General features: G+C 40.3%; 1 protein-coding gene across 2 annotated transcripts in view; it reads left to right on the forward strand.

Annotated features, from left to right (window-relative positions):
* Positions 1-20,662, forward strand: part of SMAD9 (SMAD family member 9) — a 62,149-nt gene extending 41,487 nt beyond the window's left edge. Inside the window, exons 4-7 of one of the 2 annotated variants that reach the window (XM_063102842.1) lie at positions 2,371-2,481; positions 4,170-4,391; positions 13,183-13,439; positions 20,109-20,662. In XM_063102842.1, the coding sequence (XP_062958912.1) occupies positions 2,371-2,481; positions 4,170-4,391; positions 13,183-13,439; positions 20,109-20,252 (734 nt within the window). In that variant the 3' untranslated portion in view covers positions 20,253-20,662. The remainder of the gene's footprint in view (positions 1-2,370; positions 2,482-4,169; positions 4,392-13,182; positions 13,440-20,108) is intronic. The other variant, XM_063102843.1, reaches the window with a different exon arrangement.
* The last annotated feature ends 6,505 nt before the right edge of the window (positions 20,663-27,167 follow it).

Below are 27,167 nucleotides of genomic sequence, written 5' to 3' on the forward strand. Positions count from 1 at the left end.
CATGTAATAGAGGCTGTAGCAGCCCAGGCACATGACAATGACTTGAACTGAAGCAGGGATGTGGGGTTGGAAAGAAGGCAGTGAATTGGAGGAGGTAGAATCAACCTGATGAGTTGAAGGCTGATGCTGGAAGGAAGTTTGGAGTCATCCTCACACTGTGGGACACAGATGGTTGAAGTCTTTGCGAGTGGCTGAGTTCACTGAGAAAGGCACAACAGAAGAGAAGTCAGGGCTGGCTCATTAGCTCAGCTGGTTAGAGCACAGTGTTATAACACTAAGGTCAAGGGTTCTGATCCCCATACTGGCCAGCCACCCAGAAAAACAAAAACAAAAAAGAAAGAGAAGTCATTTGAGGACAGAGCCACAGTTTATATAGCTAGATATATATTTACACAGCACCTGGCTATGCAATAAAGATTTCCTGTACTGACATTGTGCTCCCTGCCCTGGTTACACTGACAGGTTGTTGTTTTTCCACCCATGAAGGGACAGACCCGACAACAATGCAGAAGCTGGCTAGTTTCTCTTGGAAGGAGAAAGCATAGACTTTTCATTTCAAAGAAAATAATTCTTTTCTAAATGATTAACAGCAAAATGCCAACCTAAGTAACAGACCCATGGATAAATAAAAGGAATTTTTGAGATTAACTGGTTCAGCTCCTAAATTTTTTAACATCTTAATTAAGAGATATAATTCGCATATCATACAATTCACTCATTTCAGCTGTACAGTGTTTTTTAATTTTACATTGATTTTTAAAGTTCTGATAGAATATATCTAACATAAAATTTGTCATTTTAACTATTTCTATGAGTACAATTCAGTGGCATTTACAATGTTGTGCAACCATCACCACTATCTATTTTCAAAATGTTTTCATCACCCCAAACAGAAACTCTGTACCCATTTGGCGGTAGCTCCCCATTTCTCCCCTTCCCCAGCCCCCGGTAACCTCTGATCTTTCTGTCTCTGTGAATTTGCCTATTCTATGTACCATATAAATGGACTCACACAATATTTGCCCTTTTGCATCTGGCTTGTTTCACTTAGCAGAGTGTTTTCAGAGTTCGTCTATGTTGTAACGTGGATCAGTACTTCATTTTTGTGACTGAACAATATTCCATTGTATGGATAAGACAACATTTTTAAAAAATCCATTTATCTGTTCTTGGATATTTGGGTTGTTTCCACATTTTGGCTGTTGTGAATAATGCTGATATGAACCTTAGCATGCAAGTACCTGTCTGAGTTCCTGTTCTTAATTTCTTTGGGTATCTACCTAGAAGTGGAACTGCTGCATCATATAGCAATTCTATGTTCAGCCTCTTCAATTTCTAGATAGATTTACTCAAGGACCTGCAAAAGGACCATTTTGCTTTATAACTTTCACCAGGGTCACAGTCCATTTTCCCACAAGGAAATACCTTATCCATGGTTTCCTACTGTGGTCCGTGACCCTTTAGGGCCTGCTGAAACACATAGCTATATCCAATGACTGATGTATTGAATCAGAATTTCTGGAGGTGAGGCCAGGAATCTGCCTATTTAGCAAGCTCCATTGGTGATTTTTATGCACACGTAAGTATAAGAGCCACTTGTGTGGACAAATCAATTCAACAAGGTCAGATTGATCTGACCTCCTATGCTGTTAAATTCTACCATTAATGTAACATTCTGAACTAACACTAGGAATGTACACTGAAGAAATCGGTTGTTCTGAGGTTCTCCCTAAAGAGTTTTCCCTCCGCCTCGTGAATTTTCGTTGTGTTGTGAATTACTTCCTGATGAGATGTTATCTACTGAATGTATGCCATTTGCCTAACCATAACCACCATCCAATGCAGAACTGACAGCTGGGGAGAAGGGCCTTTCTGAGTAAGCCTTGGGCATTAGGTTATAATCAAGTTTCAGCTAGTCTGTGTTTTGGGGGCATATCTTGAAGTATCTCTTGGACAAATGTCCTTGTGGTCATTATACAGTCCATGGCAGCATAAGAGCTGAAAATTAAGCTTACTTCAAAGAAGGTTTAGCTTTCTCTGTGTTTCCAAGCCAGATAACAGACTATTCTGCTACTGAGAAAAGCGAGAATAGCTCTTAGATTTGAAAATCTAATCATGAAGTCATTTGGATTCAATGGTAACTCATAAGTCAGAGGGAAAACAAATCCACCCTTTAGTGAGGATCTCGGAACATTCTGTGGGACACTCATAATGTCACTTCAGAAGAACCTTGTTACATTAATATGGTCTCTCTTAAGAAGTAACACTGGCCACCAAGCCCAGGAGTTTAACAGTGAAAGAGGTTAGATCCAGCTGTCTTTGAGCAGTTTATTAGTTTGATGATTCCTTTGTTCTGTTGCATTCTTTTAGTTGACACATCACCCCTACCTTATCATGCCACGGAAGTCCTGGGGACCCAGAATGGCCGACCTGTAGATGCCACAGCTGATAGTCATTTAGTGCTATCAATACCTAATGGAGGTAAATTGCAAATGGACAACTAAATGTAGCTATTTCCCAAGAGTATTTCCTATTACCCCCAAACAAAACAAATCAAAAAACAAAACAAAACAGAAATTTGCTGGCCTGCTATTTCGCATGTGTTTTAGGAGGCAGGTAACATGGCTTTGCACTTTAACTTTGGCATTCCTCAGTACCACAGAATGAATGTTTTATCATCCTCCTTACTAGAATAAGTTAATTATTTATATTAACCTAGCATTTAGAAGTTTGTAGTTCTTGATTTTAGGGTGGACTTGGGAACTTAAGAAGTTAGAGATTTTGTTCCCTTTGTGTTTTTGCTATAGGTTTATAGTGGTGGTTTTCATTTGGTAAGAACCTAGAAATATATGTATAAAGGGTTTTTACAAAATTTTATTTGCATCTTATAAGAGTCTAGAGAAGTGTTGCTCAACTTTAATGTTCATAGAAAGCATGTGGTGATCTTGTGTAAATGTGCATTTTGGTTCTGTAGATCTGAGGTGGGGTGCAGGAATCTGCATTCCTCACAAGCTCCCAGGTGATCGGTGCAGGAATCTGCATTCCTCACAAGCTCCCAGGTGATCCGGAGGCCCCTGTTCCATGAACCACACACAGGCTAGGGAGGGTCTCCAGGAATTTACTATTTAAAGCATCCCAGACTGAATTCTTTTAAGGTGAAGATCCTTTTGTAAGTCCAATAGTAACCCTATTGTTTATTTCATACATTTATATTTTATTGCATCTAGGTACAGTCTAGATACAAGAATTACTAGGATATTCTGCTCCTTTGCATGAAGGGGGAAAAAAGAAAAAGAATTACCAGGATATTCAAGGAAAAGAAAGATAATATAATCAAAAGAAAAGCAGAGAAAGGGTGTATGTGGCAAGGAGAGAAAAAGTCTGAACTTTAGTTGGTTACAGGAAATTTAACTTTAAAATTTGGGCTGAAAACATAACATTCATGAGTTTCCTAATGAAGTATCCAGGTTTCTTTAAAATATTTTTGGGTCATATATGACTCGATCTCTTATATGTACACAAAGGAGAATGTGGGCCCCTCTATGTAGAAGATTTTTTTCTTTCTTAAATAATTTAAAGTTGTATGTGGTGTTTTTGATTTGGTTTTAATTCTATCCAAACTATTATTTTTCACCTTTAGTTCGTTAGAAAGATGATACTTTTTGCCACAGCAACGGTGATATGCATCTTTCATACATGAAGATGAAGTGACCTCCCAACTTCCTGTTAGCTGTGTTTGCTTTAGGGGTGATGATTTTGTTGTTGTTGTTGTTGGCTGGCTGGTACAGGGATTGAACCCTGGACCTGAGTGTTATCAGCACTGCCTCTAATCAGCTGAACTAACCGGCCAGTCAGGAGTGATAAGATTTTAAATTGATCTGTTCACGTAGTCTTTTCCCTGGCCCCTCATTCCTAATAAATATGTTTACAAATGCTCTAACCATGGAAGATTAACAAGGACCATGGCCTCTCAGATGCACTAACCAAACGAGCTAACTCCAAACAGCTTCCATTAAAGTGACAGGTTTTAAAAGATTGCAAAGCAGCATACTTGGCCTTGCAGCCAGATTGCTGGATAAGAGCATTAATCGCAGTTTCCTGGTGGAATCGTGAGTCGTGACACCCAGACGTGATGGTGGTGATGTGATGCAAGGTTCGATTTCTTTCAGACTTCCGGCCCGTTTGTTACGAGGAGCCCCAGCACTGGTGCTCGGTCGCCTACTATGAACTGAACAACCGAGTTGGGGAGACGTTCCAGGCCTCCTCCCGAAGCGTGCTCGTAGATGGATTCACAGACCCGTCAAATAACAGGAGCAGATTCTGTCTTGGGCTTCTTTCCAACGTAAACAGAAATTCAACAATAGAAAACACCAGGAGACACATAGGAAAAGGTAAGAGTAAATCTGTCATTGCTGTATGTAGTCTTCCGAGCTGCAGTGTGGAAATAGAACCAGCCACATATTGACCGTGTAACCCAGTGGAAAAGCCCCAGGGCTGCGAGCTGTGAGACAGTCCTGTGTCAGCACTGGGGGACGCGCACGGGCCTTCAGGGCCTTCAGGATCTTAGCCTCTGAAGTCGGGGTGCTATGTCTGGGAGCGCCGTGGGGTGGTGTTGTGAAGACAACCGAGAGGATAAATACGGAAGCAGCATGAAATGATTGAATGGAAGTGTTATGTATTGGTTTTGAATTGCCTAAAGATGCTACTAACTAGAATAACTTCTGAAGAATAGGTATTCTGACTGGATGATTATTTATAGCAGGTAAAGTTAACGGGGAGACTTAGAGCTACGTAGTTGAAAATAATGACTGATTTACATTTGGAAGCCTTTGGTAGGTGATTGGGGTTCTCCTGTGTCTAGGCGATTGTTATGATGTCTGGTTGGGTACAGGCCTCGCCGGTCCATCTCATGAGTGTGAGCCATGGTAGCAAATCCAAGCTGAATGTGAGGCCTGATTAAGGATCTTTAAAGTGATTTTCTGTTTGTTTTTTAGCAGCTGGTCGGTTAAAGGGATTGGAACCCTTGACCTTGATGTTATCAGCACCATGCCCTAACCAAGTGAGCTAACCAGCCTGCCCTGGATTTTTAAATTATCTTCTTTTATACTAGAATAGTTGGCATCTCTGAGTGATACTACTCTGGAGGCACAGGTATGAAGAACCTTCAGAGTTTGATCTTTTCTCTCCGCATCTAGCACTTAAACCACCTCAGGAAGATCACCTTGAGCCTTTTCTTTCAAATCTCCAGGGGAGATTCATTAGTGATGCATTCTGATATTCTTCCTAACATACCTCCTAAATGTCTCCTGTTACTGTAGTGAACGTATAAGCCATTGATTAGCAACAGGTTGAATTCATTCATCGATGTTGACTCTTAATGGTAACAGTTACTTTATATTCTGTCTTTCCATAGTAGCTTTAGGGAGGTTTACAAGAAACCTTTGCAGTGAAATGATAAAAGAAAAATAGAAAATCAGAAACTGGGGGCTTGGGGAGGGGAGAAGACTCCAAGCGTGTCATCCGTAGTGTTAATCTTGCGGCCATGGTTGTGATGTTGCTCTAGATTTCCCAACAGTGAGGGCAGAAAGGGGAAACCCATCTGAATGTAATTTTTATCCCAAAGAGGGAACCATAGTTCCTCAAAGGACGTAATTTTATTTTGATTGGATTCTTAAGTTTCTCAGGTATGGCTTTACTTTAAAATGATTTTTATAAGAGTCTTCAGTGAAATCTAAAGGCAAAACATTGACATGTGGTTCATGGAGCTGTTTGCTGGGTTCCTTACAAATTGGTCTACATATTACACTTCTGCTGGTGCCACTGATCCAAAGACAGGATTAAAATATTACAGGAGTACCTAATACCTTCTGGGAACCTTTCTGCAGGCATCTTCTTTAGGGTGCTACTGATAAGGACATGGAGAGTTCTGTGTTGTTGACTAAGAGCTAATCTGCAGAGTTAAGAAGCCATATGTGCAAGACAGGGCTGATGTCCTATTCCCCAAACCAGAAGGCCTAAATAAGTGCTCACCTGGACAGGCAGTCCACTCTCACATGGTCCCCAAGGCAGTCACAATTATCTCAGAAAGCTACTTAAAAATTACTCTATTGTGAAAAAAAATTTCTTAGAGGAGCTGTAAGTTATGCCATAAAGCATTGTCTTGGGATATTTTAAAGTGCCATCAGTCTTCTATGAGATCATGAGACTATCTCTCGGGTGCTGCAATAGATTATCTGGGTCTAATCAGCATGGCTTCCTGGAGCATCAGCCTGCATGAGTTTGCTGCAAAATGCACTCCTAGGTTAGCAAATAAATTAACTTGCACTGCACAGTTAATTCACAGAGATACAAAGATTTTAGAGATATGCATTAATCTCACAAATATTTACTGAGCACCTACTCTCAGACTGTCTGAACACTAGGGAGGCAGCAGTTAGAAAAAGACAAAATCCCACCTTCCTGGATTGCATGCTACTAGGGAAAGACAGACAGGAAATATTATAGATAGTATGTCAGATAGCGAAAAACAAAGCAGGGAAGAGGATAGGGAGGGGGCATTGCTGTACTTTAGACCCAGGGAGCAGGGAAGGCCATCCTTTGAAGGTGGCATTTGAGCGGAGAGCTAGACAGGGAACTGGCAATGCAGACATCTGGGGGAAGAGCTTTCCAGGCAAGGGAACAGCAAGTGCAAAGGCCCTGAGCCCGCCTGGCGTGTTGTGAGGACCAGCAAGAAGCCAGTGTGTGTGTAGCAGAGAAAGGGGACAGGACCAGACTGCCAGAGCCTTGAGGCCATGTTAAGGGCTTTGGCTTTGACTCTGTGGAATAGACAGATAGCTTTAGGTTGAAGAGTTTACAATCTGAGTTTACACCTTAAAAAGATCCTTTGGCTGCTGTATCGAGATTAGACTTGGGGGGAAAGGATGGAAAATATCCACACACAGAAAAAAATTTTTATTTTTATTATAGTGATGACACATTTCCACCCTCAGTAGTTATCAGTTAGCTTTGAGGACACTTCTGGTTTGTGTTCTTTGTTACTTAAAAGACCTGAAATAGCTGGTCCTCTTAAAGGAAGTCACTGTCGCCACCCTGTCAGCGCTGCCTGCACTCAAGTTGTGTTTCTTTTGTGGTGATGGTTTTTGCAGATTCACCCAGGCTCTTCCACTCTGCTGTCTTAACTAATGGGGCCCACGGTGAGGTGTTGGGGCTGGTGTGAAGCATTTATTTGTAGCCATGCAACAATTAACTGGTGCAAAGGGATTAGACCTATTATTGTGACCTCACTAGCAAGGTGCTTTAAATAGCTACTAACCAGTTAACACTAGCATACCAAAGGCTACCGCTTAAATAGCAGAGGCAAAAGCTTGAATAGCTTGGAACACTGCTTTCTAATGTGCAGGCTATCCATATTCTTCCTTGAAAACTAGGCAAACCACTTGAACACTTTCCAGTGACATGCTAAATAATGATAAAAACAATGACGACAGCTGTCCCCACTGATGACCTAATGTGTGTGAGGCACTCTGTCATGCACTTACACATATTATTTCTAATCCTTATAGTAACCTTACATTTAGGTTATATTAGTCCCATTTTACAGCTGAGGCAACTGAAACTCACAGAGTCCAGTAGCTTACACATGTTCAGACAAGCGATGCCGGAGGATTATAGGGTCTTCACAGAAAAAAGACAGAAAGCCACTGACATACAATACTGATACGTGACTGCACAAAATAAAGCAAGGACCAGTTCCCGATGATTCGGGCATGATGTAAACAGCCAGCCTAGATAATTGGACAATAATACTTGCCTGCTTTCTCGGAGAGGCTTTTAAGATGGTCTCAATTTCCAAATAATTAGGCAAACCACAGCTTTCAATTGACTGCACAAGCAGAGGCCTTGAGGTAGGGTTATGTTTCTTAGAAATGCATGACTTAATGTAATCATAATCAATAGTACAACATTTCTGAGCACCTATGATTTCTAATGTGACTCAAGTTACTCTGTTAACCCTCATAATGAGCCTGTGCCAGGTTCCTGGTATGAATCAACACTTTGAACAAGACAGGCTCATTTCTCTTTTGCAGGTATAGACAGGTGGTATTTGTCCTGCCTGGTATCTGTTCTTCCCTTCGTGGGAGAAAAAGTAGGTAACTGTGGTCATTCCTGAGGCATTAACCCTGGTTATTGAACTTACTGAGGTAAACCAAGACTGTCCTGAAAATAATCATCACATATTCCAAATTATTGAATTGTTTTTAGAATTAGCTTTTCACCTTGTTCTGAATCTTTGTTTTCTTGCATGTCTCAAGCTCTGTAGGATTCTAGTAATTCTTTCTGTTTTATGAACAGAATTATCCTGATGCAAAGGTTTGGCTTCTCAGTTCCTTGGACAGAGGATCTGCACTTCTGCGGGCAATTTGGATTGTTTCCTTTCCCAATGGATTTAGTTTCTCTGTCTCAAAAGACCTCTTCCATTGTGCCTTTGAACTTGTATAAGGCTTCTCATCCTTAAAAAAGCAAATCCTAAAAAATATTTTAACAGAGGATGTCATCCTATTACAGTCATTAAAACTTGCATCCTTAATTTAATATTTAAAGGAAAAAAATTCTAAGGAAAAATAATTTAAGTTGCAGAATATTTATCCTGAGAAAATGATCACGATATATTACTAAATGAAAAAAATTTTTTGAAACATCCTGTAGAGTATGATCCCAAAACAGGCTGGAAGGTGTATAACAGATGTTAACTTTGATTATTTCTGGGCTATGGATTAGTGGCTTTATTTTATTTTCTGCATCTGTATTTTCTAAACTTTATCTTATGGGCTTTCTTGCTCATGTGAGGATGGCTTGGGACACAGTGTAAGGATGCTCTGGGAACACTGTGGCAGTGGCAAGGGAAAAGTCTCATGGTGCAGCCAGCCCAAAGTGGCCGGGTGTGTGAGCGGCAGTGAGAGGACACTCAGCGCAGTGCTGTTGTGTTCACTGCATTGTTCAGAGAGACTTAGTCTTCGTGTACAGATTTGGGGGACCAACCTTGCTACCAGCCCAGAGGTGACCTTGTGTGGATTAGGAAAAGATGCCACTTCCTCAAGAGAAATTACTGCCATCTGCTGGAAAAAATATTGTAATAATTATACAAAGCTTAGAAGAAATGAGGCAAACCCCAGAGTTGTGCAGTGCACAGCTGTAGGCACAGTCCTGTGCAGGACCCCACCTCCGTCCTCTGACCTAGGCCCTGGTGCAGATCTGGAAATCTATTCTTTTACATATTTTTTAATCATATATTAAAACATTTTCTATTGTGAGTAATTTTTAATACAAGCAAAAGTAGAGTGAATAGTGTGATGAGTCTTTCTATTACCATCTCCACCTTCCGTAATGAGTCATTCTGTGCCGTCCTTTTTCCTCTGTCCCTCCACGGTATCTATACTGGAGAACTTTACAGCAAATCTCAGACTTCGTATCCTTTCGCCCATCTATTTGTGTATACAAGGGTACTTCAAAAAGTTCAATGAAAGATTCATCTTATCTTTAATTCTCTTTTTCCACAAACTTTCTGAAGCACCCACATGTATGTAAGTATATATATAAGAATTTTTTAAAATACCACATTATACCCAGAAATACGTACTTTCTTAAAGCTGACAGTCAGGCAGATTTTAAAATCGCTGTGCACAGGAGAAGGCAACAAAGACCGGAGGAAGGTCTATTACAAACTCAGAGGAAGGTGTTTCGTTTGTGCTGGTGAGTTTAGGTTTTGTTCTAAGGAGAGTGCAGAGACCCCAGAGTTCTCTGAGCTGGGCAGTGACGTAATGAGCTCTGCCTTTTATGGTGGAATTTTCCCTTCCCCCCAGTCAGGAGGGGGTCCATGGACATTCCTTTCACTTTGGGACACTGACTTCCTCCTCTGACTCTGAGTAGATTCCAGAGCATTGAAACACTTTCACCAGCCTCCGCCCAGTCTTTCTCTGTCATTTCTCTGTCATTCAAGATTAGAGAAGGACACCAAGGTCATGTGTTTGGAGCTCCATACATGTGGCCAGCTGGCAAAAACAAGAAGAAGAAGAACCAAAACCACAAAACAAAAGATGAGAGAAGGATATTAAAAGGGGGCACACTTGCAGTCTGATCCAGCAGACCCAAATCAAACTCAAGGAACTTCTGGTCCAAATTCACCATCACATGGACTCCAAACTCCTCAGTCTCATAAAAAGTGAGCGTTGGTCACACACAAATGGAAAGATCAGATGAAGAAAGACACAGCCCAAGCAGAAATGTAGTCCAAGGTATGGGCAGAACTTGCCAGAGGATCACATTGCCTGGGTTCTCATTGTAATCTCAGGAGATACTTTCTTTGGGGCATTTACCCTTATTTCTAGGAGTAAGAACAGGCTACAGGGTTGTAACAATAGCTTTGTTTTCTACTTCTTTCTCTAAAGCTTCTCAATTACAACAACATTTTAATGACATAATTTATTTCAACAATAATAAGTATGATGTCACTTTTAAGCATTTTATACAGAACCTCATAATGTAGGCTGCGGTAAAATTTGCACATGTTCATTTTTTCCCCAAGTCATTTAAAAAGACATAAGAGAGTTCACAAATAATGACCTTCAGTGAGGTGAAATTCTGAAATACATGTAAAAACAGATGAGACTATCTGCTAGTGTTCACGAACAGGATGGGATTATGAATTCTATGAAACTCTTGTCTGAAATAGTTGTCAAGTATCACACACTTTAAAATCGAGCCCTTCCCAATTCCAGGGATTGGTGTGTAAACAGCCTGAGCTTCTGATCCAGTGATTCCCAAGGTGTGGCAAAATGAGGTGCCTCACCTGGGCCTCACCCCAGACCTGCTTATTCAGTGATCTGCATTAATAGGCCCTCCAAGTGGTTCAGATCCAAGCGAAAGTTTGAGAACTGCTGTTCTACTCTGTGGTGATCTGGAATCTGATACATATGGCTTAAAGCCACTATTTTGGACTACCAGATGGATGCGGATAAAATCATTTTCCTACCCAACTCTTTAGATGCTGCTGTCTCTAAGCCAAAACCCAGCCTACTTCACCCTGGAAGTTGGACTTGGTCCTCTCAGTGTCCACAGCACACTCCATGTGCTCATCCTGTTGTCTCTGCTCCCTCTTCTCTTTCAGGATGCTGAGCTTCTACCTACCTGCCCAAGAGTGCAGATAAGACCTTAATAGAATTGAAAACCACCCTCTAGGGCGGGCCGGTTAGCTCACTTGGTTAGAGCATGGTGTGGGTAATACCAAGGTCAGCGGTTCATGATCCCCATACTGGCCAGCTGCAAAAAAAAAAAAAAAGAGAGAGAGAGAGAGAGAGAGAAGAAAACCACTCTGTAAGTAAAGACCAGAGTCAGATAACACAAATCTTATCCATTTTGCGTAATAGGTTCTGGAAGGATTATATATTTGAAGGTCATTCCATTCAAATACCTGCTAAGCCTTTAGCAGCCCCACTCTGGCTCTTTCACCACCTGCTTTCCCTCTTTTAAAAACCCACCCCCAGCCAGAGGCAGGCCCTGCCCTGGGTGTTTACAGCTCGTTGGAGGAGGCAGTGGTTGCATTTTGCCCCTGCCCCGCCACCAACACAAAGGTCCAGCCAATTAGGGGCGTCCCCGCTGCCTCTGCCATGGGTGTCGCTCAGGAGAGTGGATAATGGAGGTGAGTCTCAAAGAGAAGGGACAGGAGGGCTGAGGAAAGGGAGGAGGGGACCGATCAGATGTAGGTGGTGACAGCAGAACCTTGGCCTGCTTTATCTGTGTGACTCTGGGTCAGTTTCTTCGGAGTGATGTGGTTGGAATCATATACTCAAAATTTTTCTTTCCTAAAATTTTATTAAGGAAAAGAAGCTGGAGGAAAAAAAACAATAAAAGTGGCAGAGGGGAGGGGGTAGTCATATATAATGCAGAATTGCCTAACGTGCTACTTAGAACCTGACAAAGAACCTCTAAGCAGCTATACCAGTAATGTTTTCTAAATTCAAAGTTATGCAGACTGGGGTCTGAGAAGCCCTGGAGGTCTGTAAGTTCTATCCACTAAGTTTTGTATTTTCATTTTGAGGAGACCCAAAATATATTACTATAAGTATATTCTGGATCATTTCTATGAATACTTTTTTAACTTTATGGTGATTGTATTTATAATCATGTTGACATCTAGTGCCGGGCAATTTTTTTCCCCCATTAAATGTTGAAGAAAAAATGTTCTGTTGTTTAATATTCACTACACTAGAACTTCTTCATTTTATCTAGCCCCAGTCCCTGGCTCTAAATTTATGTTGAATCTCCAACCTGGACATTTAGAGGGAAAGAATCAACTAAAATTTAATTTGAAATGAAAATCAACATGAGCAGCAACATTCTCACGATGCTTTTTTGAACTTTAATTCTGAGAATGTTAGATAAAATGATATTAGCTACATTTTGCATGTGAGTTTTTATATTATGTATCTGCAAATGGGGTAGGGATTTCGTTGTTCAAAAGTAAAAAGTAGACATTATATGATTTACGATAGTGCATGATAAACTTTTAAATGAAATAGATATCTTTAAGATACCTATTAAGAGATATAGACATATAACTGTTGGTAAAATGAATTTTAAACTACATTTATTGCTTCCTCTGAAGTGAGTTTAGCATATGCACTTAAGTAACATTTTCATAATAATAACTGTGTCCAATTTTAATTTTTAAAATTTGTATATGCAGATTCCGATACTGGCCAGCTGCAAACAAAAAATTGTATGTGTACATGAAGGAATAATTGATATTTTTTGCGTGATATATTAATTTTGTTTCTAATATTATGAACCTTATTTTTGGAACAAATAAGCGTGAGATTGAGAGAGTGATGGGAGGAATCGTATGTGAGAGCCTATTGACTGGTTCTTGGGAATGGTTGCGACATGGATTGCAATCATTCTAGCGTGGGTTGCAATCCACTTTTAAGTGGACTCGTGGAAAAAACACAGATTGTAATGAAAATAAAACACATGGGCGTTTGGGTCACACATCTTACTCATCTACGATTGGTGATGGGAAAGCAAACCTGGCAGTAAAGAGTGTCATCTCTTGAGGCTACAGGAGGCACTGAGAGGGGACGGGTCTGAAGCAGCGTGTGCAGGAAGGCTGTGTTTTTGCGTCTGCAGGCGTGCACTTGTACTACGTTGGGGGAGAGGTGTATGCCGAGTGCGTGAGTGACAGCAGCATCTTTGTGCAGAGCCGGAACTGCAACTATCAGCACGGCTTCCACCCGGCCACCGTCTGCAAGATCCCCAGCGGGTGCAGTCTCAAGGTCTTCAACAACCAGCTCTTTGCTCAGCTGCTCGCCCAGTCCGTTCACCATGGCTTCGAAGTCGTTTATGAGTTAACCAAGATGTGCACTATCCGGATGAGTTTTGTTAAGGTAAGGAGTGCTTGCTTTCAGATTATGAAATGGAAAATTACAAAAAAGCACTCTTGGGTTGACGTGATGGATCGACAGCCAATTCGGGTGGACAGCATTTTTTTTTTTTTTTTGGAATCCTATTAATAGTGTTTAGGAAGAGCCCCTCTGTGAGTGAGAACTGTCTTGCTTAGCAGTTGTATGAAAATTCTTAAGCATATTACTTTTGGAGGAAAAACAAGTTAAGGTAGCTGTCTGGTTGTTTTGAATGCAGAAGATAAAGTGACAGTAATAATTTTATAGGACTAAATGCTACAGAGGTTAGAGCAGGGAGTTATAACTCCAAGGTCAAGGGTTTGGATCCCCCATACTGGCCAGCTGCCAATAACTAAATAACTAACTAACTAAATAAATAAATAAAGCAGAGATTTTCCCATCCCTCAAATTGCCAAGCACTCTTATGACTCAGTAAATGTTGGTGAATTTACCTGAATTAAATAAGACACTCTTCTTACTTTTAGAAAGCATATAGGCAAATGGAGGAGATAATATTTATACATAAGCTACAAAATGGACAGAACTGGCTCTAATATGAGGCAGTATAAATTAAGTGCTATTACAAACGTAAACAAATTGGGATAGAAACATGAAAGCAGCTGTGAATAATTGTGAGAAAGGTAGTATATGTTCTGATAATGAATATTTGTTGAATTTCTCAAATTAAATGTTATTAAGGTTGCTCTGAACGTTGGAGAACCAAGGGAGTTATTTAGTGAAAGGGGAAAATGACTGAGCTTGTACATTGAAGCTAAAGGCGTCATTTTCGTCATCTGCTGTTTCATCTGTTGCAAAGCACTTGCAAATCATTCTAATATTTCAGAATCTGAGCTTGTTTACCAAACTGGGTACATGTGACAGTTTTCACATTGTCACAGAGCCATCCAAGGAATCAGTGTGGTTTGTTCCAGGTTTTTTCACAGTAAATTTTATTAACCCTTTAAAGTTATTAAAAAATACTGCCCTATTTTTCTGTACTCAGGTAAAGTTTTTATTATATTTATAACTTATATAATTATTTTACAAATAAGAGCCAATAAAAGTTTCCAGTTTTAAAAAATAGCTTCTTGAAACCATTTCTCTTTCATGATGACAAAGCAGTTTTATTCAAATTCACTATTTTAAAAGCATTTTACATGTAAAGCAACGAACATATACCTGAAAATCTTTTCAAATGTTCTGTTGTTTTTGAGCCAGCAGAGGGCATTAAATTGCTGTTAATGAACAATCGTTTGAATTGTACAGTTATTTATTTTTTTAGGTCTATGCTTTTAAAAGTAGGATGAAATGTGAATATCTCATAGGTAATTACTTCACTGTAATATAAGCTTGCATAGAAATCTGATTTTCCTAAGATCAGCTAGATATATTTCTCAGATATTCATCATTTAAATTTGAAAAGCTACACAATTCACAGAAAACAAACTGCTTCTAACAGTACAGGACTTTTTAAAAAAAATAAATACTTAGCAATATGTCTAAAACATTGTAGATGACTAAACACTGGCGGCTACTATGGGGGGTGATAGACTAGATCATTTTTAATGTCTCTGCTGTGATTTTTACTGATTCTAGGACTCATTTATTCAGTCAGTCAACAAACATTTATTGAGCACCTGCCATGTGCCAGGCCAGGCACTGTTCTAGGTGCTGGGATTTGTACTAGTTAGTTTTCTGTTGCTTACAACAGAATGCCCGAAACTGGGTGATTTATAAAGGAATGAATTTTATTTCTTACAGTTTTGGAAGCTGGGAAGTCCAAGGCCCAGGGAACAAATCTGGGGAAGCCCTTCTTCTTGGTATGGGTTCTGTACAAAGTCCTGTGATATTGCAGGGTGTCACATGGCAAGAATGGCGAGAGCTATAGAGAGCTAACCTTCTCACTTGCTGTACTTGTAAAACTATCAGAACCATGCCCATGACAGTCCATTAAACTATCAACCCATTACTTCATGAATGGATCAAGCCATTCACAAGGGCACAATCTTCACAATGCAATCACCTCTTAAATGCTCCACCTTCCACCACCATATTGGGGGTGAGGTTTCAACATGAGCTTGTGGGGGGACATTTAAACCACAGCTTTCTGTTCCTGGACCCCCAAAATTTAAGTCCTTTTCACATCCAAATACATTCATTTCATCCTTATATCCCCAAAGTCTCAACTCATTCCAGCACCAACTCAAAAAGGTCCAAAGTTTCATCTGTGAAATTAAAACGAGTTGTCTACTTCCAAGATGCAATGGTGTGACAAACATAGGGTACATATTCCCATTCAAAAAGGGAGAGATAGGCCAAAAGAAAGGGATAACAGGTCCTAAGCATGTCCAAAATCCAGCAGGGCAGGCATCAAATCTTGAAGCTGGAGAGTAATCCACCTTGACTCCATGTCCAGCATCTTCTGCACAGTGCTGTGGGGTTGGGCTCCCAAGTCCTTGTGCAGTGCTGCTCCTGCAGCGTTCCTGGACTCAGCCCATGCTTCAGCTTCCTCAGGCTGGCATTGCACACTGGTAGCTCAACAATTCTGGGGTCTCAGTGTTGGTCCCATTTGCATGGCTCCAGTTGGCATGGTCTTGGTGGGGTTTCTCTGCTGCAGCTTCAACTCCATATTTCTGCTTAGTATTGTTTTAGTGAAGGCCGTCTGTGGTGACTCTGCCTTTGTGACAGATCTCTTCCTGGGCCCTCAGGCTTTTCTATACAGCCTTTGCAATGAGGGTGGAGGCTACTGTGCCTCTACAGCTCTTGCATTCTGCGAATCTTACAGTGTGGATGCTTCCAAGGCATCTGGCTTGTATCTTCTGAAGTGGCGGGTCCAGCAGCACCTGTGGCCAATTTAGCCATGGCTGGGGCAACTTAGAAGAGCTGTGCTTGAATGCAGGAAGCAGCTTCCTGAGGCAGCCCGGGCAGTGAGCCCGTGGGGGGCACTCTGGGCCTGTTCCCAGAAACCGTTCTGTCTTCCTAGGCCTCTGGACCTGTGATAGGAAGAGCAATGTTGAACATCTCTGAAATGCCTTTAAGGTCATTCTTCCATTCTCCTGATGACCCCTTTTCTCTGTCCCGATCTCCTTAGCAAATGAACACACTTTTCCTCTTCTGAACATACTTCTCCACTTTTTACGTGGCCAGTCTGAGAATTTTCCAATTTTTTACCCTCTGCTTCCCTTTTAATTATAAATTCCAGCTTTACATCATGCTTTTGCTGCCATAACTCAGCATAGGCTAAGTAATCATGCAACTGCCTGAATGCTTTGCCGCTTAGAAATTTCTTCTGCCAAATACCCTGGTTCATCATGTTTAAGTTCCGCATTCCATAAAGCACTTGAACACAATCTAGCCACATTCTCTGCCATTTCATAACAAGGGTGACTTTTGCTCCAGTTTCCAGTAATCTCTTCCCATTTCCATCTTCCTCAGAATGGTCTTCACAGTCCGTATTTCTGTCAGCATTCTGGTCACCATTATTTAACCAATTTCTAAGAAGTTCCAAACTTTCCCTGGTCTTCTTGTCTTCTAAGGCCTCACCAGAATCTAGGCTTTCTCTAGCCTGCTCCTCCAAATTCTTCCAGCCTCTGCCCATTATCCAGTTCCAACACCGCTTCCACATTTTCAGGTATTCATTATTAGCAACAGCCTACTTCTGGGTACCAATTTTCTGTCAGGGTTCTGTTTAGTCAGGGTTCTCCAGAGACACAGAGCCAATAGGATATGTGAATAAATATATGAGAGGAGATTTCTTAGAGGAATTGGCTCATGCAATTGTGAAGGCTGAGGAGTCTCACAATAGGCCGTCTGCAAACTGGATGCCAGTAGCATGGCTCAGTCCAAGTCTGGAAGCCTCAGAACCAGGGAAGCTGAAGTTGTGATTCTCAGCCTGATGCCAAAGGCCAGAGAGCCGGAGGTGCTGCTGGTGTTTTGGTGAACCAAAGGCTGAAGAGTCTCGAGTTTGGATGTCCATGGACAGGAGAGAAGAGTACATCCCAGCTCCAGTAGTATAGAGTGAGATTTGCCTTTTCCTCCATTTTTGTACTCTCTGGGCCCCACGGATCAGACGGTGCCTGCCCATATTGAGGGTGGGTCTTTCCCACCCTGTTCCTTCAGGCTTATGTGCTAATCTCTTCTGGAAACACCCTCATAGACACACCCCAAAATAATTCTTTACCAGGTTTCTATAATTCTTTACCAGGTATCCCTTAATCTAATCAGATTGACACCTAAAATTAACCATCACAGGCTCCTTCAGTGAGTACTCACAGATCTGCCCTCATGGAACCAGTATCCTAGTAGGGACAGACCGTAAACAGCAGCCATAACTAAGAAGGTGCCGGGAAAGAGGAACTGCAGAGCAGGAAAAGGAACGGGAGTGCTGTGGGGATGGGCTGCAACCCAGGGTAGCCCTCATTGCAAAGGCGACAGGCAACAGGGACTTGGATGGAGTTAGCCATGGGGCTGTCTGTGTGGAGAGCAGCAGAGGCAGAGGGAAGAGCAAGCACACACCCCACGGCAAGAGCATGCCTGGAAATTTGGAGGAACAAGGCGGCCATTGAGACTGGTGCCTACTCAGTGCGGGGAGGTGAGGTGAGAACAGCAGTGGGGAGGCAGGGCCACGCTTCCCAAGCCACTGCAGGGAGTGTCGCTTTCACTCTTAAAGAGGTGGCGAGCCTTCGCAGGGATGTGAGTGAGGATTTTCATGATCTGACTTATGTTTTTATTTTTGCTTTTATTTTTTGGCAGCTGACCAGTACAGAGATCCAAACTCTTGAGCTTGGTGTTAAAACACTGTGCTCTAACCACCTGAGCTCACCGGCCAGCCCTCTCCAACTTACATTTTTAAAGGATCACTGTGACTGCTGCATGGAGAATAGACATTACGCAGGCAAGGCTGGAAGTAGGGAGACCAGTTAGGCAGCCATTGCAGTATTCAAGTGAAATGATGGTTGCTCCCACCAGGAGAGTTCCCAAAAAGTTATCAGAAGGGGAAGGATTCGGAATCGCGAAGGCAAATTAGGGTGCAGGGTGTGAAAAAAGAGAGGAGTTAAAAAGATTAATTTAGTTTTCTTCACTCAAAATGGAGAAAATGCAGGCAAATACGGTTTGGAGATAAGATTAAGAGCTCAGTGTTAGGGTAGTAACTTTGAGGTGTCTGTCACACATTCAAGTGGAGACACTGAGCAGGCTGCCTAAATAGGGAGAGGTCTGGGCTGTGAAGTAAATTCAGGAATTGTAGCACGTGGGTGGTATTCAACTCCATGAGTCTGAATGAGCTCACCAAGGGTTTGAGTTTAAACAGAGAAGACAGGGGGTTCTGGGACTGAGCCCTGGGATACTTCAATATTAAAGGACTGGAGAGAAGAGAAAGAACCAGCAGAGAAAACTGAGAAAGACCAACCGGTGAAGCAGGAGCTGGACCGAGAAAGTACGTGTGGTGCTTTGGAAGCCAGCAGAAGACAGTGCACTGAGGAGGGGACGGAGTGATGCGCTAGACCAGCCAGGGTGGACGCCTCTTTTCAGGGTTCCTGCCAGACAGGGATGAAAGACCAAGGGCAGTAACTGATGGGTGGTAGGCCAAGAGAAGTATTTGGAAGATGGGAGCTATTTCAGCCTGTTCATGTGCTGATGGGAATGATGTAGTAGAAGCAAAAGATTGTAGGTGGGGGTTTGCTGGAGTGATGTCCCAGGGAAAGCAAATGAGTCTAATGCATAAATGGATGGACGGGCTCATTTGGAAACACAGATAATTAATCTGGGGTGAGAGGTGCAAAGGCTCAGTGTGTGGGTGCAGGTGCTGTGGAAACTCTCATTTCTGGTTGCTTCATTTTTCTCATTAAAATAGATCATGAGTGGCACATGTGGATGGGGGAGTAGGTGTTAGAGGCTTAGGGGGGAGGAACGGGAGTGGAGCAGTCAGCTGGGGGCGGGGGGTGGGAGAGCACAGGCCCTGGAGGACAGGGTGTGACTGCCAGGTGTCATCAAACCAACCTAGAGGTTCATTCATGGTCACCAGTGTGAAGTGTGACCAGGCAGTGTGGTTGTGTTGAAATCCAATTTTCAAAAACTGTGGAGAACTACTGCTCCCAATTAAAAAAACTACTTTGCTAGGCTGTGATCTTCCCTCATTTTAAAACTAACTTTTCATTGATGTATAACATATAAAGGAAAATATGCAAATTTATTTATTTTTTATTTTTTATTTTTTTTACTGTCTCTCCTATGAAGGGTGATAAATGGGAAATTGTCACATGAGCAAGAGAGAGAGGGGAAGCAAGTTTTGATAATCAACTCTGAAAAATAAGAAGCACCCATCCAGTTCTCTTTACAACTTTCAGGTCCAGTCACTGGTGTGTAGTGAGTAACCATTTGGGGCAAAACACTGTCTTCAGCTTGAAGGGGTTGAACATAAGGTCGAGTTTGCTTCCCTTGTGGGGGGGAAAATGATTAGCCACGTGACTAGAGCCCCAGACTGTCTCTGGGTCCACGTATTTCATTGTGGACCCAGAGGGAGTGACCGATGGGGGCTCATCTGAGGGTGTCGCTTGGTGCAGGGCAGGAGCTGCTCTGGTGAGTACTGCGTGGCGGCTCTGGAGGCTGACCCTAAAGTCCGGCTCGGTCACTGTCAGCTCCCTTCTTGCTTTTCAGGGTTGGGGAGCTGAGTACCATCGCCAGGATGTTACGAGCACCCCCTGCTGGATCGAGATCCATCTTCACGGACCACTGCAGTGGCTGGACAAAGTTCTCACTCAGATGGGCTCTCCACATAACCCAATTTCTTCAGTGTCTTAACAGTCATATCTTCAGCTCCACTTCTGTGGAATAGATGCTATTGCAGGCAGTGGCTTATATCATTTCAGATTTGCAACTAACTGAAATTTCTAAGTACATGTGTAAATACATATAATGTACACTATTCATATTTTTATCACTATTTCTTTTGTGCTTCCTAGTTAACCTGGTGCCGGTACAGTGAGATTAGAAAAGCAGGGTTTTCCTGCCTATGCTGTAATGAGAAGCGGCAGCATTTGTGGTAGGAAACAAATGAAAGGCAACAGTGTCGATGTATTTGAAGGTGCTGGCAGAATAAAAGGCAGCTGCAACCAGCCATGTCATTATAAGGCATGTTGTGTGGCTTAACAGAGACATCGCAGCTGTTCATAGAGCAAAAATCGGATGTTCGTTGCACTAGGACAAATAACACGTTCAGACAAAACAAAGCAATCAAACCCATATAGTTTCAATGATCTCACTTTTAGTGCGATGGGCGAGAAAAGAAAAATCAAGCTTGAACATGAATTATTTGAGATAAACCACAAAACTTTATTTTACTTCTGAAGTTGAAGTACCTGTAGCTGGACTACTGTGCTGATATTAACGGTACATTTTAAACAAATTTAAGCTATGATTGGAAAAGAAACTGTGAAGTCACGTTGCCTCAATCTACCACTGAAAAAAAATGAATCTAATATGAGAAAATAAATATGAAAACCATTAAATGAGCTGAATTCCCAAATTACAAGATAAGATCAGAAATTAGTCCAAGAACCACCCAGGGAGACTCCTGCTTTCCACGTAGACTAGAGCCCCAGACTGTCTGTAGGAATCTCTGGAAATAGATTCCCAAGAAAAGTGATAATAATTTTATATTCCCCTATAATTTCTGGGGAACAGCAGTACTGAATAATAGAACATCTTTAAAAAATATATAAGATATCATAAACTTGTTTTTATTTTCCTGTGGGTGATAGAGGAAAATCCCCCAAATTTCTAGGTACTTTCATACACACACACACACACAGACGCACACACACACACACGCACATATATATATATGTGCGCTAACATATATATGTATATAATTGCCACCTAATAAACACTGCATTGCTTGGAAAAATATTTCACACCCTCTTAAAAATGTATAATTTAAGATGGCAGTTATGCTTAGATGGCACTTCAATAATCCAAGTTTCTTCATTTATATACATCCTGCGTCAACTTGTTCTAGCATTAGTGCACACGGTAGGTGTTTCTCATTAAATTGTATTCAAGGTAGAAATGATCATGTGAAAAAGATTTATGAGTGAGCTACTACTGTCACCTCTTGTAATGACTAGTGTTATCTAATAGAAACTTTCATATATATATAATAAAAAATAATTATTGCATTTTACATTAAAACTAGGTGGCCCATTTAGTGTTTAGAAAATCCTCTAGTTTATTGGATCATCACCTATGTATTGTGTACCTATCTGTGCCAGGTACAATGGTAGGTATTGTGGAATCAAATGTAAACTAAAGACAGCCCCAGCTCTCATGGGACTGAGAGTCTAACAGTAAATCTGTTTGTATAGACATCTTCATGTGTCAGAACTTTTAAAACAAAATGGGAGATCTTTCTTTTGCTTGAAAAAACATAAATGATTTCTTAATTATCTCTAAAATTTTTTCTTTTCCTTCTCCTTTGAGCAATCAGGTAATGGATTCCTTGGATAAATGCTACTTTTCTTCCATGTCTCAAAGTTGTTTTTTTTTTTTGGTTTTTTTTCTCCTCTTTCTTCCCCATTTTTCCAGTAATTCCCTATCAACCCCTTTTCTTGGAAAGTCATTAATATGGTGTCATATAAGCGCCATTCCATGGGAGAGCTTCAAGAACATACAGAGATCAAACATAGCTTTCTTGATCTCTGCACAAGCTGTCAAACGCATCCTCTAGTTGTGTCAAACACCTCTACAGAACTAATCAGAACTGGTGGCTTATAAATGACGTTAAAAACAAAAACCAAAAAACTTGGATTTCCATGAAGCTTTGGGAAACCAGGACAAACTACTGTGGTGAATCTGAATTATTTCTGTGAAACATAAATTACTAAATTGGCACATGTGATTATCACCAGTCATCTCACTAAAAGCCTTTATTAGGATACCTGTGAAATTCAGAAAATTTAGAATTGATGAGAAGTTAACCTTTTAGTCATTGTAACATAGTCATATTTTAATCAGATTTTTTCTTTTGCTGCCAAGAGTTCTCAAAAATCGTAATGCAGTATTTGGTTTCAGACTTCTAAATGTGTTCATTTAGCATTCATTCCTCGAGGAGGTAGACAATTTAAAAAAAAAGAAAGAAAGAATACCATTTATCCATCAGGACTGTAAAACACGTTTAAGGTTGCCATGGGCAAAGATTGTGCAATAAAGAATAGTAACATTTTGGCCTGTTCACAAGACCCAGAATGAACATTTATCTTGTTGTTCGAGCCAGTTATTGTTTTTTTTCTGTTAAAAAATTGAGATGTGAACATTTTGTTTTAGCTAGATGATATTTTAATAGCTGCCAGTGCTTTGGAACTATAAACATGTCACTTTTTAACACATATACTTTATGTTTTGTTATTATTTTTTTACACTCGGTATAAATCAGAAAAAGTTGGCTAGCCACCTAGCATTTAGAATGCTCTTTTTCATTGTCTTCTAAGGATATGGATACCCCCATAACAGCATTAAAACAACAAAAGCATTTTATAAAGTTCCTGCTTAACTATGAGTGTATCCTAAATATTTGGTATACATATTCAACAAATAAAGCAAAATATAACATGCATTCCGAATTTTGTCTTTTCCTGTTATAATTTAACAACCAAATTGTATAAGATTAAGTGATCCTAGCATATGTTAAAGATAAGTTCAAATTATGTAAAACAAGCCAACAACAAAAAAGAAACTGTTTCTATTTGAGTGAAGTAATACTTTTGATTATATTGACTTGGCTACAGTTATCCTTCAAATGAACAATTATACTGTTATCTGATGGTTTATAATAAAGAATACTCTACCTATATGTCTGTTGGCTCATTTTTCCTGTAAACCTCATGGAAGGATTCCCTGCATATGGGTCTGCAGCTCAGTAAGATAAACCGTTGTTTTCTGAAATGAGATTTTTAAAAATCCCACATGCTATAGAGAAGTAGTGGTTTAGAATTAAACATCTTGGAATAACTAGCATTAAGTGTAGAATCTAAGGATACACATAGAAGCTTTCTTTCTGGATAGTAGCAAATATTAAGTAATACTGCAGTGTATAGGAAAGAATGAGCAGTTATTATTGTAAACATCTATACACTGCTATATATTGCCTATAAGAAAGATGCTAAAAGAAGTCTAGTGAAGAAAAACTAAGATGAAATCCAGGAGGAATATGAACAAATCTAAAAATGTAAATTCTCAATTCTCTATTTAAATTTCCTTCTAGTCTTACAATGGAGGGGGGAAAATCTGTAAATATTTCTGAAAAACTTAGCCTTCTTATTGACTTTATTGGGGTTTTCAATTTTCTTTTAGGCAATGGTGCCCTTTATTCAAAAGTAATATTTTGTAGAACTCCAAAATATAAATAGATGAAAGACTAGCTATTCTGGTACAGATACAAATGGGATCATGAAACCTCCAGTTTAAACTTAAGTTTCTGGAGAGCAGTGACTATGTTTTGTTTGTCTCTGCATCTCCCAGGATTCCTGACCCTGTTCTTGCATCTAATATTTGGTTATCTTTTTTTTTTTTTTTTTTTTGGCAGCTGGCTGGTATGGGTATCTGAACCCTTGACCTTGGTGTTATCAGAACCACAGTCTAACCAAGTGAGCTAACTGGCCAGCCCTGCATCCCTGCATCTAATATTTGCTGTTGGCATTTGAAACACTAACTAGTACACATTTTAAAATATACTGTGGTATAGACATAAAATATCATCTTTAAACATTAGCCCATCTTAGAAAAGAAATATTTTCATCACCCTAGAGAATTCCATATATCCGTTTATCGGATGGTTCTTAAGCATCGGTAGGCTCTGTGGATACCATGACAAAGTTTCTGCCCTTCAGGAGCTTACCAGTTTGTGGAGGAAGATGAACAAGTAAACCAATAAAAATCAGTGCTATCAGCTGGGACAGACTGTTGGGGACCATAGTGACATCTCCTTCAGGCCCTGGGTGGGTACCAGGGAAGGCTTCTGGGCCGATCTGATTTGCCTGCCATCCCATCAATTCCCTTAGCAACTCATCCCAGACATTCCTAAGCCAGGTTAAGTGCCTGTTCTCTGTGCTCCCACACTTTGTGCCCACCAGTAGTGAGTTATCAATTCTTGCACATTGTTTACTTGTCCATCTCTCTACCAGGCTGGGAGATCTACAACGACAGGTATGGTATCTATTCATTTTCAGCATTTTCCAGCTATTTTTTGTTTAGAAAGCCACTTGAGGTTCACATTGTAATAGCAGAAATGGTGTTTGTTTCCAGTTCTCTTTTTAAAAAATCAATACGTATTTAGTAACGTCCCTTCAAGATATTCGTAAATATAATTGCAATCCTCTAATTGCATGTTAAGTGACATCTGTAGCTGGTGGGGATCAGAAAAGCATGCTTATGACTCAGTTTGGAAATAGCTGCATAGCAGTAACAAGGAATGGTAGCTTTGCCAGTTTGTTAAAATTGTTATTCTAAGCACTTATTTTCAAAATGTGAGTTTGAGTAAGACAAGAAGCATAAAGAATTTCGATGTTGCATCACCAAGTTAACAAGAAAGACACTAATTCTGAAAGTTTACCTCTGTATGACCAACCTTTGCTCCATTATTTGCATGTACCTGATAAGAATGTTGGGTATAGCCTCAGAATTACTCTAGTAATCTACTGCATACTGATGCTAAATGGAGTAAATATAATGAAAATTATATTCAGTTTGGCTTTTAAGCCAAAAACTATTCACACCTGCAATTTGTTATTTGGAGATAATACTTGCAAGTGGCAAGCTAACTTCTCTCTAATCCCATCATTTAGAAAGGAAATAAACTAAAAATCATCAAAATAACCTACTGATGTTTAAGCACAATTTCAAAGACTCCAAGCATCATGTTGTGTTTTGTCTTTTAATGCCATAACGACTTAATCTATACTTTTTTTATACATTCAGTCTTCAAGGTAAACATAATAATACCGTTTTACAATTCATTTGTTAACAAATTTGGTTTTCCTAATACCATTATTTTAAAATGAATTAAATATAGCATATCACTAAATGAATGTGGAAAGTGAAATCTGTCCCAATATAAACATTTAAAGGTAAATTAAAATGATTATAATACAATGTTTAAAATATGTTGATGTACAGTAAAATATTTTTCACTTAAAATTGTTTTTCATACGGCATGAAAACAATGTTAAATTGATTTTATTTTTTCTAAGGGAGTTTGTGAGATTAGAGATTACTAAGGAGGAGGTTTGCAAACAAAGATGGGCAATGCTGATATTTGTTTCTTCTGGTCTGACATAAAAAAGAGATATAAAGCTTAGTGTTTAAGGACTAATGTCAAAGTGATGGCATCTTGAGGTTCCTTCTGGAGGTTCTAGAGGGGAATCCATTTTCTGGATTTTTCTAGCTTCTGGAGGCCGCCTGCATTCCTTGGCTGGTGACCTTTCCTTAAATCTCTCCAGCCTCTTGCTTCCATCATCACATCTCCTACTTCCTCTTCTGCAATCAAGTCTTCCTCCACCTCCCTCCTATGAGGACACCTGTGATTACATTTAGAGCCCATTCAGGTAATTCAGGATATCTCCCCACTCAAGATCCTCAATTTAATCACAGCTTCAAAGTCCCCTTTGCCATATAACGCCCACAAGTTCTGGGAATTAGTACATGGATATTTTGGCGGCCCATTATTCAGCCTACCACAAGTCTCTATTATGTAATCTACTCCTTGATAAGAACGATTATCTACTGAAGTTAAAGACAGAATATTTTCAGATTGTATCCATTCCCCTTAACGTTGGGTCTTTTATACAGATGTCAGCTGTCCAATAAACCAAGAATTCTGACCTATCTACTGAATAAATGTGGTAAATTTTACTTCAGTGACCTTCAATGAGTCACACACATTCCAGTGTTCATGGTCACCCGCAATGACTCTGGATTAGCTGTGTGACCTGATTTGGCCAATGGCACATTAGCAAGAATTGTGCAAGCAGAGGTTTGGTAGATGCTCGTGCAATGGGGCATGTCTTCTTTGAACATCACTCTTGAGAGCAAGCCTCCATGTAAGAAGCTTGGGTTAGACCACTGAATGAAGAGGTGTCTGTGAATAGAGGCTCTGGACAGGGGCCAGCAGACACTGTAAAGGGCCAGATAGTAAATATTTTTGGCTTCGTGGGCCATGTGGTCTCTGTGATTGTCACGACCACTCAACTGTGACATGGTAATGTAATAACAGTCATAAATAACATGATATACAAATGAGCATGGTTGTGCTCCAATAAAACTTTAGGAACACTGAAATTGGAATTTTATATAATTTTCACATATTATAAAATATTTTGCTTTTAAATTTTTTTTCAACTATTTAAAATGAAGAAATTTTAACTATTAAAAATGTAAAACTGCTGCTCATGGCAGTACAAAAACAACTGTGGGTTGGATTTGCCCACAGGCCCTGGTTGTGACACACCCTGCTCTAGATCATGATGCATCTTGCATGTTCCAGTCATAGCTGCACTCCCATCTGAATGCAGCCTCATGAGACAGCCCAAGCAAGACTACCAGAAGAACCCCCCAGCTAAGCTCAGCCAACCCACATCGTGAGAAAAAAAAAAAAAAAAAAAGGTTATTTTAAGCCATTGTGCTTTGGGATGGTATATTAGATAATGGAAATAGTCATGATTGTCA

Source organism: Cynocephalus volans, chromosome 7, assembly GCF_027409185.1.
Source record: "Cynocephalus volans isolate mCynVol1 chromosome 7, mCynVol1.pri, whole genome shotgun sequence".
Classification (NCBI taxonomy): Eukaryota; Metazoa; Chordata; class Mammalia; order Dermoptera; family Cynocephalidae; genus Cynocephalus; species Cynocephalus volans.